The 15,252-nt window shown below is 38.3% G+C and overlaps 1 protein-coding gene across 1 annotated transcript in view; it reads right to left on the bottom strand.

Moving 5' to 3' along the window:
* LOC117287824 overlaps window positions 1-13,117 on the bottom strand; it is a 28,117-nt gene extending 15,000 nt beyond the window's left edge. The window contains exons 1-2 of the mRNA XM_033768360.1: window positions 12,916-13,117; window positions 5,670-5,748 (exon numbers count right to left, since the gene is read on the bottom strand). Coding sequence (XP_033624251.1) covers window positions 5,670-5,742 — 73 coding nt within the window. The 5' untranslated portion in view covers window positions 5,743-5,748; window positions 12,916-13,117. The remainder of the gene's footprint in view (window positions 1-5,669; window positions 5,749-12,915) is intronic.
* Between the last annotated feature and the right edge of the window lie 2,135 nt (window positions 13,118-15,252).

Genomic DNA, 15,252 nt, shown 5'->3' with positions numbered 1-15,252 from the left:
ACGACCATCGATTCCCCAACTCAACAGCCGCGTAAAGTAAAGTGAATGCACAAAATGCCGGTATTGATTTTGACTAGGGTTCCCCGTAGTTTGGTGCGTTTTTTGTTTAAACCCTTTTTCAAGATTCCTATAAACTTCCTCTCTCGGACCGGGACTACATTAACAGCAGAAACGATAGTTTGCCGTGGATATACCTTCTCTAATATACGTTAAGTGATTCTTGCTGTGTTTTATTGTGTGTTGTTTTACCTCCTCGTTTTAACCTAGTGATAACCTCGTATTATCACGTTTCGTGTTTCCTTTATTTTTTTTGACAAGAGACCTTCCAGTCTTCTCGATTTACTAAATAAACATCATGGCAACATAACACTGAGGAAGTTAGAAGTCTTGCAAGCTTTTAAGTTGTATTGAAGCGCTTTATATGGACCCCCCCCCCCCCCCGCGCCACTGTGTAAACGTTTCCGCGATGTTGGGAACGTTGGTTGACGCCTGTCCCATTCAGTTTGAGCCGGTTCAATCCAGTCCTCACCAGAATCATATCTTTTATTTATCGTTAACTGCAAAACCATCATACACTTTTGTTGTTTGAAGTTTGTATACACCCGTCTGCATACACCGTCACAATTTAGTAAACTAAAGTAGACAGTGGAAACGTACAGTGCAGGGACCAAGTTTACATAGCTGGGAGCTAAGAGCTGCCTCAGCAGATATTGTTACCAGTGGCATGCAGGATACCTGTCAAAGATTGAACATTAGAAATGGCATTTTGGCTGGTAACATTATTCTTGTAAGCACAATATTGTTGTGCTTAGCTACTTTTTGTGCTTAAGCAACTCTATGAAATTGGACCAAAGTTTATGGCTCTGTTAACCGCCGAAGTCTGCGCTTGCAATCACCGTTCTTGGGGAAAATGGCGCGGCATATACCACTGGGTATGAGGTTGATAAATTGTATTATTTGGTCAAGACAGGGATGTGGCGGATTACTTTTTAGTACCAATCGCACCCAAGCTGCAATTCAGGAGTAATTGTCGTGTCTTTTTTCAATGATACACTTGGATAGTTCATTAAGAATTTACAATAGACGGCTGATAAAGCCATTTGCCCAAGAATTGTAGTTACAGAAACTACCTCCTCCTCAATGGACAGCAATTAACAATAAACTTACTTAACTGTAAGGATTCATTTTATTTTATCGTTTATTGTATGTCATCGGACTAACTCTCGAATGCGTTTTACAAATACTCATTATATGTGCTTACAGACCTAATGCAATGACGTCATCACGCCGACACCGTTAAGGTAAAACTCTGGTACAACAATGGAAAGTGCACAATGTATGCGCGGCGCGCAAATTGAGCAAAATGAGCAACCTAATATGTTGACCTTTAGTCAAGTGCGCTTTACTTAAATGACATCATGTGTTTAGGATCTATTATATAATAACGTAACAAGATACTGCTAATTGATTTGTTTTCCCCTTAGGGTCAATGGGGGTGGATTATGTTACCAATTACTGTAATTTTAAGTTTGTGACAGCAATATTGTACAATCCGTCTAATTGTTGTCTTCAATAGAGATTTGGAGCACTACTACCGTCTGATTGTTGTCTTCAATAGAGATTTGGAACACTACTATATTATATTATATGAAACGAGATAACTGCTAATTGGTTTATATTTCACTCTGGTCAAAGGCGGTCGGGGTAGGACTAACTACCGAGTTGTTTAGGTTTGTAGAATCAGTTGTGTAGTATGTGGAATTGTTATCTTCAATAGACACTTGGGCAGTATCGCAAAAAAAGCATTTCACTCCCACCCTCTCCTATTGTCCTCCGTTGAAAACGGGAAACTCGATACATCTGATCTCTAGTCAGAAAAGGTCCTAAATTGTATCACAAAACTCGTTCTTCGTCATGCCACAAGTATCGACCAGTTTGATACTTGTTTTGTTTGTGTTTTCAACCCGCCACCACCCTTTCCGCAAGCCCACCTTCTCCACTGCCGACGCCCCACCCCCATCTCCCGCGCCCGCTTAGCTCTTGAACGGCCAACAAGAGTCACGGTCATCCCATCCATTCCTTCAGGAATTTACTCCACGCGGCTGTTACACTCCCTGTCTCTTCCAATCATAATGGGTCGCTGAACAGGATCCAAAATTGTGCAAAATATAATTATTATCTAATTTTTTTTTTACGACAGGGGGAGCTTGGCCGCAGATTGCTTTGCGAGCTGTTCCGTCAAGGCCAACCTAAATGCATCTTTACCCTCGGGACAACCTCTTTTACGTTATAATAATTCAACAAAATATGAGAAGCGTTTTTTTTTTTGTATCATGCATCGTTACACGCCATTTAGTTTCAGCCTTTTTGGTTCATAGCCGATATACAAAAGAGGCCTGGAGGAGCTCGAAAATTACTGTTTTGGAAAAACGGTCTTTGACTTACTAACGGCATACCGCCAAAGAAATCAACCGGCCAGCACTAAACACCGTGCAATTTGACAGCGCGGTAAAACAAGATACTCTTGGATTGTAACAAACTCATGCCTTTCAGCCTTTAGCTCTCACATAACCTTCATCGCAAAGTCCCCGGCTATCAACATTTCAATTCGCGTTTTGATCGATATGAAATGAAGGTGGATTGGCATGGGGATCCGGAATCAAGGGTGTTTCAAGGTATAAGGTATAAACTAAATGTAGGTGGGGGTTACTAATGCGGCAGTCGAGTGGGTGGAAATGGGATAATGATGGGCGTTAAAGTTTGACATTTACGGGGGAGTGGTGGGGTTTGATCATAGGTACATTAGTCGCTGATAGTAAAAGCATTATCAGTAGTACAATTTTTTGTTGAAAATTGTTTATTCGTAATCAGTAAGATCTTCCAAGAAGGTTTAGGAGGTTCATTTCATACTCTTGATAGATAATATTGTCAACATAGATGACGGGTTATTTTTGTTAAGTATACTAGAAGTAAATGTAGCACTTACGTAAACGGTGTCTTCATACTTAGAGCGGGTTTTTATACGTGATACCATAGAGAAAGGACCATTACGGTGAAACTTATTGTACTTAAAGGGAAGGTACACGTTTGTTTATTACCCAAAACAAATAATTAACTTAAAAACTTACTTGGTAACGAGCATTGGAGAGCTGTTGATAAGTATAAAACATTGTGGGAAACGACTCCCTCTGAAGTAACGTAGTTTTTGAGAAAGAGTTTTTTTAGGTTTCTCACTAAAATATTTTTGCTAGAAGTCTTTTATTCTGATCTGAAAGCACACAAATTCGTCCAACAAGGGTGTTTTTTCTTTCATCATTGTTTCGCAACTTCGATGACCAATTGAGCCCAAATTTTCACAGGCTTGTTATTTTATGCTTATGATGGGATACACCAAGTGAGAACACTGGTCTTTGACAATTACCAAACGTGTAGAGTGCCTTTAAACATGGAACTCTACTTCTGCGACGACCTTTTTCTCTGTACTACTGGGCGCCGTACAACAATATCGAAAAAACGTGATGCTCAAAAATTCGACATTTTAATGGAACAAGTCGACAAGGTGGGAATAAGAAGGAGCTCCCATCCAAACAATTTTGTTGAAAAAAAAAAACTAGTTTCTTAGCAATTTATCGCAGAAATGATATCTTATTCTGGTATTGTATGGCAATCAGGGGATCCGCACTTTCAAACCAGTTTATCTGATGTGGTGGATATCTGGTGTGTCAACAATAATTGATCCGTTCAGGTTTGGCGATGGGCGCCGAGTATGGAACTGTTCGAAGAAAATACAAAAAAGCTTACCCCGCTGCGATGGAATACCTACTCTTGGTAGAGCAAGGGTTTCGTCCGCGGTGAAACTGTATTCAAGAACTTGGTAAATATCTGTTCAGACACACTGAACAATTCATGTCTTGAAAGAGACCTGCTGTTGCCCGGAGACCTTCACGGGTCTTTGAAACGGCACAGGTTATCAGATTTTAATTTTAACACTCTTGAATATCATTGAACTTGCGACCGTGGGAAAAGTCTCAAAACCGATTTAAAGAGACTGTACACGTTCTTTAAAGAAGAAGTTAATGTGGGCGAGTGCCGAGTTTTAGAGTGCGTTAAAGATAAGTGTGAGGATATTGTATTTAAAAGGGTTTTGGTATATGTCATCGCCAGATATCTGAATTGGATATGAAGAATACCGCGCGCGGTAAACGCTTGTTAGATTGTGTATTCCTTGGGGATTAATCTTCCCGCTTGGACGAAGACGCGCCGGAATTTCCGTGATATCTGGGGGGAAAAACTAAAAGAAAAAAAAAAAAAAACGCGACCATCCTTTGAAATAACATTTCTAAGGTTAGTTTTGTATACAACTTTTTATTTGGGATTAAAACAATCACGATGGAGAAGTACTCGTGTTCCGATGCGTCATTATTCAAAAAGACAAATGAAAATAATGTATCGTGCTTAGTGTACATTTAAAAAAATAAATATGAATCGTTACAGGTTTTTACCTAGTCAAGTTAAAACAATTTCCGGTGATAGTTTCAATACAAAACAGCTGATTTTTTTTCGATTGTTTTTTTTCCATTATACTATACGTGTCATTAAGTGCCACTAAATTGCTCAGCTACCGGAACTGGTCGGTGAGTAAAACGGCCTCGACATTGCAACATGTGCCATTTTCAGATCAACGCTGTATTCGCTTCAAATTTTTGCATCGAAAAAGCTTTTATAAAGTAATTAAACACAAACAAAGTTAACGTCCTGAAGTTTCGACCTTACAGAGTCTTTCTCAAAGGATAGCCTTTCAAGAAATAACTAGTTAAAATCTGCGTATTTGTTGTGACTTTTTTTCGTTTCAGGACACGTCCTGATCTAAGATAGCCTATATCTTTATATTCCATAACATACGTTTGTGTTGAGCTGCACAGCATCCATATATTGATTCTGATATCGCGTCTTGATTGACCGCCTATTTCATCGCTTGATCGCCACGGACGATGCATCAACCGAAATAAAACTTAAAGGTAGACTGCGTACAAACCTTATTTAGCAACTCCAAAACAATGTATTTAACTAATAAGTAGGATTTTGAAACTGCATATACCACTGATTTCATATTCGCTATCTCATGGAGACAGAGAAAAACTTGCTAGATAATGGGAACTGACAAAGGGTCCCCCCAAAGGGGATTTGATCCACAAGGAATGTTGTGTAAAAAGTCCAAGGGAGGTTCCACCACAGAGACAGAGGAGAGAACCATAGATGGCTCCACGGGATGCACAAAATACAATATGTGTTTATACACGTGGAACCTTGATGTCCCAGCAGCACATTCAAGTCAACTTGAAGGCAACTGAAATAAGATCAGGGCCCAATTTCATGGCTCTGCTTACCGTAAGCACAGAATCGGCGCTTACGGAAGCAGGGAATTATGTGCTTACGGCAAGCGTATTTCACGGGTTAGCGGCGAATTTGGGCTTCTGCGCGTGCGTACTTCACGTTACTATGCATTCTATACGCTTACAAGGCTAGCGCAGAAATTCGGCACTTGCATCTAAGCGGTGAATCGCGATCGTAAGCGCAGAATTCGGCGGTAATCAGAGCCATGCAATTAGGCCCTGATCTCTAGACGCAATCTTATTGTAATCGAAGAAATGAAGAGATTGTGGGCTTACCTTTACTTCTGTCCTGTGCTGATGCACGGAGCACACAACACACTCCAACTAGAAGGAATAACTTCAAATCCATGTTTGTCTGCCGAAGAGGAGAAAGAATAAAACAAGCCAGCGTTATTTTGATGTAAAATAGGTTTTATGACATGTTTTGTGCATGATCTTTTGCGTATAGTTTCAAACAGTAAAAACAAACTTCCAATATCTTCACACAGTTATCTTCTATTTCACTTGTTTATTGTTTTACTTGTAACGTGACATTGTCCAATGGGTTCGGGTTAATATTGTATCATATACAAACGGCATATAAACATGTGCATATTATGTAAGGGATATTATGTAAGTTTCCACACTACATACGAAGTGTGGACCTGAGAACAAAAGGAACCCACGTAATATAGGGAAATATATTTGTAAATATATACGTAAATTTATTTGTTTTTACACTTGAATAAGGTGATTTTCCTTAGAGTACAGAACTGGAAGTTGAGACGTAAACCCTATGTATTGTAGGCTACTGGAAGTTAAACGATTGTATTCATAGAAATGTGTTGCGCGGTGCCTGTTTTTGTCATTGGTCTTGCATGGATGAGATGCTGGGTTTATAAGGTATTCTGGTTCTGTCCACACGGTCCTTGTTTGTACGCGAACATGATGATCCAAGCAGGAAATGGGGCTTCGCGATCAAGAAAACAGACACGAGAATGTCTTTCCCGCCCAAATATTATTGCATACAAATATCCACGTGCAGGTTGCGTTGGTGAAAAGCCACCGAGTGACAGTGCATGGTAGCAGCATTTTGGAACAGGGTGATATAAATGCCCAGTTATGAAGTGGTTGTTATAGGCATTTCTAGGAAGTGCCGAAAATCTGCCTGATAAGAATGAAATGCCGGTACGGTAACTGTTTGACTGTCTCCCGAGACACATTCTAAACCAGCTTTTCAAATGTTTTTGATATAAAACAAAACTGGGAAAGAAACCATTTAGATCCCTTTAAACACGACGTTGCCCTACCAAGCAAGGTCAAACCTTGTTCATCAGGTCAAAAACTACACTTTTTTTAACAGAGCACGTCACGCAATCCCCCAATTTATATCAATTATTTGGCTTGGAAGTTCTACTTATAGATCCCTTTAAACACAGGTTTTACCCTACCGAGCAAGGTCAGTCTATGTTGACCGTAACAGGTCAAAAACCGCTCACCCTAATTACACTTTTGTTCCTAACGGAGCACGTTACACAATCCCTAGATTTCTATCAATTATATGGATTGGAAGGTCTTATTATTTATTTTCATTTTCCCGTATTATCAACATGAACGGGTAGAGGAGTAAAGCAACTGACAGGCATCCGGTTTCAGCATCAATTTACTTTTTTTTATTTGTTTTCCTTTTTTGCGATTGGGGATTTTTTTTTTAGCCTGTCTTTTAAGAGATTGAAGTTTACAGTTTCTTGTCTGGAAAGGTCATTACGCTAATGAGTCTGCTTGCTGTGGAATCGGCTTCAGAAGGAACGGCGTTCTTTTTAGTTTCAGTACGTAATTATGACGCAGCGGAAAACAATACGGCTTATATTATGTTACCCGGATTTTATGACGCTATACCCGTACTTAAATAACAGCGAAAAAATGTGTTTACACACAATAAAACATGTTTTGTACGAAAACATATTTTGCACATCAACAAGACTTATAGCACTTGTATAATATACACACTGCCCAAAACTTTGAGTTTGCAGTGATTATCTCTGCGGGTGACAACACCGACGTGCTATTAATTTCACCAATAATTTATCGGAATAACAACACCTTGGTGATGTTGTCTAATGTCTAGACCGAAAAGAGTATAATTTTACACCGCAGTTTTGCAGAGTAGGCCTGGGCGAGAAGACCAGTAGGCCTTTGTCAAATAACTGTACTGATGACTAAAGGTAGTTATTCTATCGTACACGATCGGATTGGTAAACACACTCCTTGTTTGTTTAATCTAAAAACTAATTTATTATGAAGTTAAGACGTTGTGTTTTCATGCTGAACAATTTGCAAAGTGTTTCACTGTTTTCGTACAATTTGGTTGATCACACACATTATGAACACTGTCTGCGCCTATTTTGTCAGCTCTATATCAATACAGTTTGCTACATTTAACGCCGGATAAAAATGTAGGAAATTAAACCAGCAATATTGTTTACCTAATGGGAAAAAGACTCATAACATCATCCCTATAAATAATACAAAATTGAAAGTACCGAACCAAAAAATGATCCGATAAAAAAAAAAACACGTGTAGTTTTCGGTGGTGTTTGAATTAACTCAGCATCACGGCTTCGACACAAAAGGAGGAACGGAATAAAAGGACAAGAAAACAATCTTTAAAATGGCAGCCCATCTCTCCCCATCATGCTTGATTGGCGGTGTAATAAAGAGGGTGGACGATCACAAACCAACCACTGACAGGCCCTAATGGAATTACGCGCATGGCTGCACGCATGACATCAGCCTGTGTGTTTAGGAAATGGCGTAGGCGCGCTGAGCCAAAGTTGACATGAAGCCTTTGTATTGCCTTCGGATAAATTGCAGGTATTTTTACGCATGGCGTGCCGTTATAAAACTATCACTGACTGTCTACATTACGTCAACCTCTTTCGTCTTGTAAGTTACATTTTTAATCGAGATTATCCGACAGCGCACTGACAGCTATTGCTTACGCCCATCATCGTTTTTTTTTCTTTTCTATCTCTTGCTTTTGTTGTTAACCTCAGTAAGATTAGAAACTATAACTGGCTTTTGAATCTATTAGTCGGCCCAATTGTGTCGATTGCGTTTTGCGCATTAGGACACAGTGCAAATGGGTATGCGATAGTTTTGTGCACAAAATTAAATATAGTAGTTGAAAGTCTAGAATTACATTAAAATAGTTTAAATGTAAGGGTTGCTTTCATTTGATTTTTTTTTGTTTTTATTTCTTCTTGTTATGACCGATTATATCCTGCAGGGATACAGATGAGTTTACCAGCCCCCGAAAGGCAAAACGTCAATGGCGTGACGTTTTATTTTCTTGGCGCGAAAGAGCAGTTTTATCATTTACAGGAGGACATCAGACGTCTTCATTTAATTTGCAGCGTGGTAATTTGACTGCTCGGGAAAAACGAAGCAATAAAATAAATGCCGGGAGTTGTTTTTAATTGAACGGAACACTTTTTGTTTCTGTCTTTCATGTAATTTTGTTGTAACGCCAAACCTCGGTCGGTCGCGGTCGGGTTGTAATAGTATAGACGGTCATTGAAACCTCAGCGGACTGTTCTTTAAAAGTAACACGAGCAACGTGTAGTGGTAACATGTTGTGGATATTCACACCGTGGTTGCGGAATATTTCACAAGATCAAAAAAAATCCTCAAGTGTAATCGACAGTGTTGTTTAGGAACAACCTGAACAGCGATACATTTTTTTTCATTACACATTGTTGATAAAACCTCGATCGTGTTCGTGAAGCGTGGTGTATTTGAAATGGGCGAAGGGAACGCGGATGCCTGCGATACACTGAGTGTGCGTGAAGCAATTAATATGTTTCAAAAAGAAAAATCCGCCACAGCTCTTCCGCTGTTAGTGTGGTATCTTTGTGTGCGCAAAGGGAACGCGATTACTTGTATGTTTCTGAAGCGATTATTTATGACGAGAGAAGACAAATCCGCCTCATATCTTTCAAAAATACATCACAACGGAAGCTTTGAAAAAACTCAAAAGCACTTCTCCCTAATTTTGACCGTGGTGATTCGTCACTGATTCGGTTATCCCTAAGCGCGGCAAAAAATACGAGAGAAAACAGATGCAATTATTTTTCCCATGTTAATGCCCACCTTCAAACGCTCCTCACCAAAATAAAAAACCAGAGCAGAATTTTGTGTCCAAGCAATATGGTTTGAAGCGCTAACTTAATAATAAGGCCGTCGTTTTACCGCTCAGGAATGTTGTGTAAAGTAAGCAGGGTTCGGAGCTGCGGGCAAAAAACCGTTCAGCATCAATATTAATATAGAACAAAAACTGCTGACCATGAAAGGTAAAAAAAAAAAAAAAAAAGGGAAAATGAAATGTAATAATCGAAACCTATGAATATTATTCTTTCTTTTTTTTGCGGCACCGCGTGCACCCGGGTTCTTTTGAAGCGACCACGTAATTTTTTAGAACAATTAAGGGTGGAAACTAAATTGCCACTGTGTGGCATTTTCAGTTAACGAGTACAGACCCTTTTCTTTTCTTGCGGGCAAAGGGGTAAAACAATTAAGGGGAAAGGCTATAGACATGATTTCATTGTATACAATTTCCTTCCGCATCTAGTAGAACCGTAGTAGAATGTAATTTGTATGGAAACGTGGCTCGCGATGTAATTGCTTTTGAATTCTGGCAACTGAGTGGTGCGTACCTATACCTGAATCTAGCGCTTGTTGTAATGTGTTTATGAACAAACCGACTACCAGTCGTTACATCAAAGGGGACCGATGGGCATGTGGAGCCATTAAACCTTCTTTGAATGAATATTAATACAATAAATGTGCCGCAGATTTTGTAAAATGATGTCAGATTCTTCCCCCATAGCTTCATAAGTTTGAGGGTATAGGCGCTTTGGCATCAATAGAGGCATTGTGATGCACCAATCGTTGCTCTCCTTATGTTAAAATGACAATGGAAACTGCCCTGCAAAACTTGGGTGTTAAAATTGACACATTGGTTTTGTCACATTAGGCATTAGGTATTAAAGAGGGAACAATTTCTGATTTGGTAGTTGGGTTGATCTGCTGGGCAGGCATGGATTGTGTGCGTTTACTTCTTAAAAATAAGGTGTGAACAAATCAAGCAATAGTGACTCAGTAACGTAGACTAAAATAATTATTCTAGTCCTTGTGAAACCAGCAGTTAATCCCGGGGGATTCGAACCCATAACCTTTTTTTGCAATTGCAAGCCCCGCGGTCCAACCACTTGACCACGGTGACCACACAAATTAAGCATTGACAACGATTTACGCAAACAATGTATGCATCAAGCAAAGGTACAACATTGGTTAACTGCTACTACTTGTGTGCCAATCGGTACCACCGCTCTACGTTCGCCCATTTTGAATCAAAATAAAGTACAGTAACTTTAACCTTTTGGAAGCTGCTACCTCTGATATGTAAATGTATACTAAACAAGAAACGGGGCAGGTACAACGCAACCAAAACAAAACCACCGTGGAATGAATGAGTTTAATTCAATCGCTCCAAGAGTACAGGGATCTTTTTGAAACTGGATAAGACATTTCCTCACCCTTGCAGAAGTCATCGCTTTTAGCTATTCACACTCAAAAGGGAGCTCGCTGGGCCGTTAAAACACTCGAAAGTGAGCAAGTGTATGACAGTGATTGTACTTAGTACTGTGATATCTAACTGCACTTTCTGTTGGTAATGAATTGGCTATACCACAGACGCAAGAGAAATACCATTATGTTGATAGTTTTCCATCGTTATACCAAATCTCATTGTGTTTTTTTGCGATAGATTTTTTACTACCATTTTGATGATTGATATAGCATACAAATTTGTGTACCCTTTAGAATAGTTTCATTGTGCTACTTTTGTTTAATTTAATGTATTTATAATTTCTGATATTTGCACGCGCTGCTGGATATTGGATAAAAAAAGCATTGCATCCATTCATGAATACCACTCAATCGCTGGTTTTTTTTTCTTCTGCTGATTTGAGTGTTTCGCCTCTCGACTTTATTATACTTTGTTTGCATTATTTTTGCTCTGCTCGTGAGGAAAATAAATTGCATCATACATTCAAAGAAAATTAAAATCAAGAAAATGCATGTTGCCTTAGAGATAGAATCGGCAAATGTCCAAGAACTCACTATATTATTAACCGGAAAACACTAACTGTCAATATGCAGCCAAAGTATCGGCTCTGTGTGGATTCATCAACAGCCTCCTTATCAAAAAAACTGACTTTATTTATTCAAGTTTGACGAGTCTTGATATTTAATTTCATTTTGGTGGGTGTTGTTGCCATTCCGTTTGAACAGAGGCGACGATACAGACTTTATTATTATTATACGGGCCCAGTTATGATATTCATATTTGTTTGCAGAATTTCAATATAGTTTAAGACCGGAGACACTCAAGGCACATAGGCCTATGCAAACATAACTTGTTGGTTGCATATACACGGACCGGGGAGATGCATAGAAGAAAAGGCTCGATATTAATTAAGATACACCTTCTCTCACTGTCACCGATCAGTCATTGCGATTGTAAGCTAGAAAGTTCAATAACTGAAGATAACATATTTCCTCTATACCAAACATTGATAGCGCAAATAAAGCTCATTTTCGTTGTCATCTTCGCTGCATTGTCTCAGTTGTCTGTAAGGTGTTTCTTTGTTTTTAACTTTAAAGACAGTGGACACTATTGGTTATTGTCAAAGACTAGTCTTCACAGTTGGTGTATCTCAACATATGCATAAAATAACAAACCTGTGAAAATTTGAGCTCAATTGGTCGTCGAAATTGCGCGATAACAATGACAGAAAAAAAACTCACTTGTAACACGAAGTTGTGTGCTTTCTGATGCTTGATTTCGAGACCTTAAATTCTAAACTTGAGGTCTTGAAATCAAATTCGTGGAAAATTATCGAAAACTACGTCACTTCAGAGGGAGCTGTTTCTCACAATGTTTTATACCACCAACCTCTCCCCATTACTTGTAATCAAGAAATCTTTTTTTGGTAATCACTGCCTTTAATAAATATTGATTATTTGTTATACGTACTGTTCGGGTAAATCATTTTAGTATATAAATATTTGTGGCATAACAAATTTGATCTAAATCGTAGAAAACTAACCGAGAATGAAAACTCTTATCTAAATAATCACATCGCTGTTTATTCAAGAAGCTGGTTACATTTCATTTTCAGCTAATCGCAACTATCGCGATCTACAACATGAAACAGATTGCATAAAATGTATAGTACCGAAGAACGAACATAGACAAAACAGTTAAGGTTGATGTACCTCAGTAGCCAGTCACTGCCGGGAAAACTCCTGAAATGAAAACTATTGTCTAAATAATCACACCGCTGTTCATTTACGAATTCATTTTGATAGCACACTGTCTGTGAAGGACAGAGCGAAAAGGTTCCTCACTAAGCGAAACCAAATTCTTCATCCCTCTAAAACAACTCAAAAACCGAACCAAATAACACTGAAATCTTACCTTTGTTATAATCAGGAATGTAAAACCCCAAAACGTCTCTGTACACTCTTGTTGGCCTGTTGTCTTTAGTTGCACTGTCTTGCTCGCCTTTTGACTTTAGTCCTCACTACCACCTCTACCGTACACACACACACAAGCTAATCGTCTTGGTCGCGTATATGATGTTGTTCCGTTCCGGTGAGAATCGTTTTCTTATCTTCGTTAAAGCCGACCAGCAAATTTTATAACGATCCGCTGCGTAGCTTCGCAAGCCGTCTGCTGACGTCACTGGCGCGTCACGTGGACGGCTTCTCTTTTGACCAATCGGGTGGCTTCGGTTGTTGGCTGTGCAGTCCTTGCGATCATAACGTGTACACACACACACATAGACATTGGTTCCATCCAGAAACCGTGTATAGACCATGCATCCAAACCAAAAGCTTTCATGTTTTCGCATTGCCCTTTTATTAAGTTTCATACATTTGTATGAAATTACATATCATAAGAGGAACGCCAGCAACCTGTTTTTTTTTTTATTGCATTTCAAAATATGCATTTATTTACATAATATTGGGTCTACATTTGGATTCCTCGCGTTTGGTTAATGCGGAAGTCCCCCGACTCAATCTCGGGGGATTCGATTTAATATTGTGTTGAGGCTAGGCGGGCTGATTGTGGTCACCGTTTTATATATAATCACACTAGGATGGCAAACCTGTGAGGAATACGGGAAAATGCAAAATGTATTTTCACTCAGATTTTTGTAACCCTATTTGGCTGATCTACAAACGGGAGTGACATAATTTTGAGAATAATAATGATAAACCAAAATTCTGCAAGTTTAGTATTTGTTTATGAATTTATGTTTGTATTTCATAATAATTGTGGTTTGTTTGATTACTGATTGTATTTAATTTTTTTAACTATAAATTTTTGTTTATGATTTTTAACTTTATTTGATATTTAACTCGTTCATTTTCCCCCGTATTTGTTACATGTCGGTGTTGTTTGTTAGGTCGTACTTTTTTGCGTCTGTTTGTTTGCTAGTTAGTTGGGGTTGTTGGGGTATTTATTTGTTTTGTTTGTTTCGAGAGGAACTTCAAATAACTACAAACTGAGGGCTTTTAGCTTTTTTAAATTCCTTTATTTATTATTAGTTTCAAAATGGTAGATGTTTTTGTTTGTTGTTATTATTTCGGTATTACTACTAGGAGGTAATGTTTCAAGTTTTCAATAATTTTATAAGCCGATGGGATTTTTTAAAAAAGGTCGGGTAAAATATTTCACATGGAAAACGTTATCCTTAAGAATGATAGTTTTGTTTAATTTATTTATTTATTTTTATTCTTACAGTTTTTTTGTTTTTCTTTTTCAATTTTTTCTTTTATATATACTTGTTGTTGTTACTAGTTCGGGATGTTTTAAGTTTAACATAAGCCGATAGGAACTTTAATGAACTACACACTGAAGGCTCATGGGTTTGTTTAATTTCTTTCTGTCTTTATTATTATTTTTACAATTTGTAATGTTTGTTGTTAATTATTTTTGTTATCGATATTCGTTTTATTGTTTTTTGTTTTTTACTTGATGGGGGGGGGGGGGGGGGGGTAGTCTTTTAAGTTTTCAATATAAGCGGATAGGAACTTTAATGAGACCCGTTGACATATTTAACATGGAAACCTACAGCCCGAAGGCTTATAGTTTTGTTGCATATAATTACCGGTTCTCTAAACTATGCGATGATACACCCTAGCTAATTATAATCAATGACTGGGCACAAACGGGGGTAGTCTTGAATATTTTCCCTTATTTACAAATCAAACCACAAGTTTTAATAACAACTTAATTTAAACTTACTTCGTAACACACGATGTAGAGCTGTTGATAACATACAACATTGTGAGAAACGGCTCCCTCTGTGAAGTAACGTTATAGTTTTTGAGAGGTAATTTCTCACTCAAAATATATTCAAAGACTCCAAGTATTTTATTATACATCTAAAAGCACACAAATTTGTGCAACAAGGTTTTTTTTTTCTTCTTCATTATTCTCTTGCAAGTTCGATGACCAATTGAGTCAAACTTTTCACAGTTTTTTTTTGGTTATTTTATTCATATGTTTGAATACACCAAGTAAGAATACTGATCTTTGACAATTTCCAAAGGTGTCCGGTTTCTTTAATTGGTGCGCATTTTTTGTCTTACAGCGAGACATTGTATACGAAAAAACACAATTATAGACCGATCACGAAGATGTGTTGTCTGCACGAGTCGTTTTCACGGAGCAGTGGTAAAAGCCAATCCAAAAGACAGTCAGAGCATCTGAACTAAACGTCGAGACGTACAGACCGGCTCTTCC

Source organism: Asterias rubens, chromosome 3 (assembly GCF_902459465.1).
Source record: "Asterias rubens chromosome 3, eAstRub1.3, whole genome shotgun sequence".
Taxonomy (NCBI): Eukaryota; Metazoa; Echinodermata; class Asteroidea; order Forcipulatida; family Asteriidae; genus Asterias; species Asterias rubens.
This window is presented reverse-complemented; position numbering and strand designations above follow the sequence as displayed.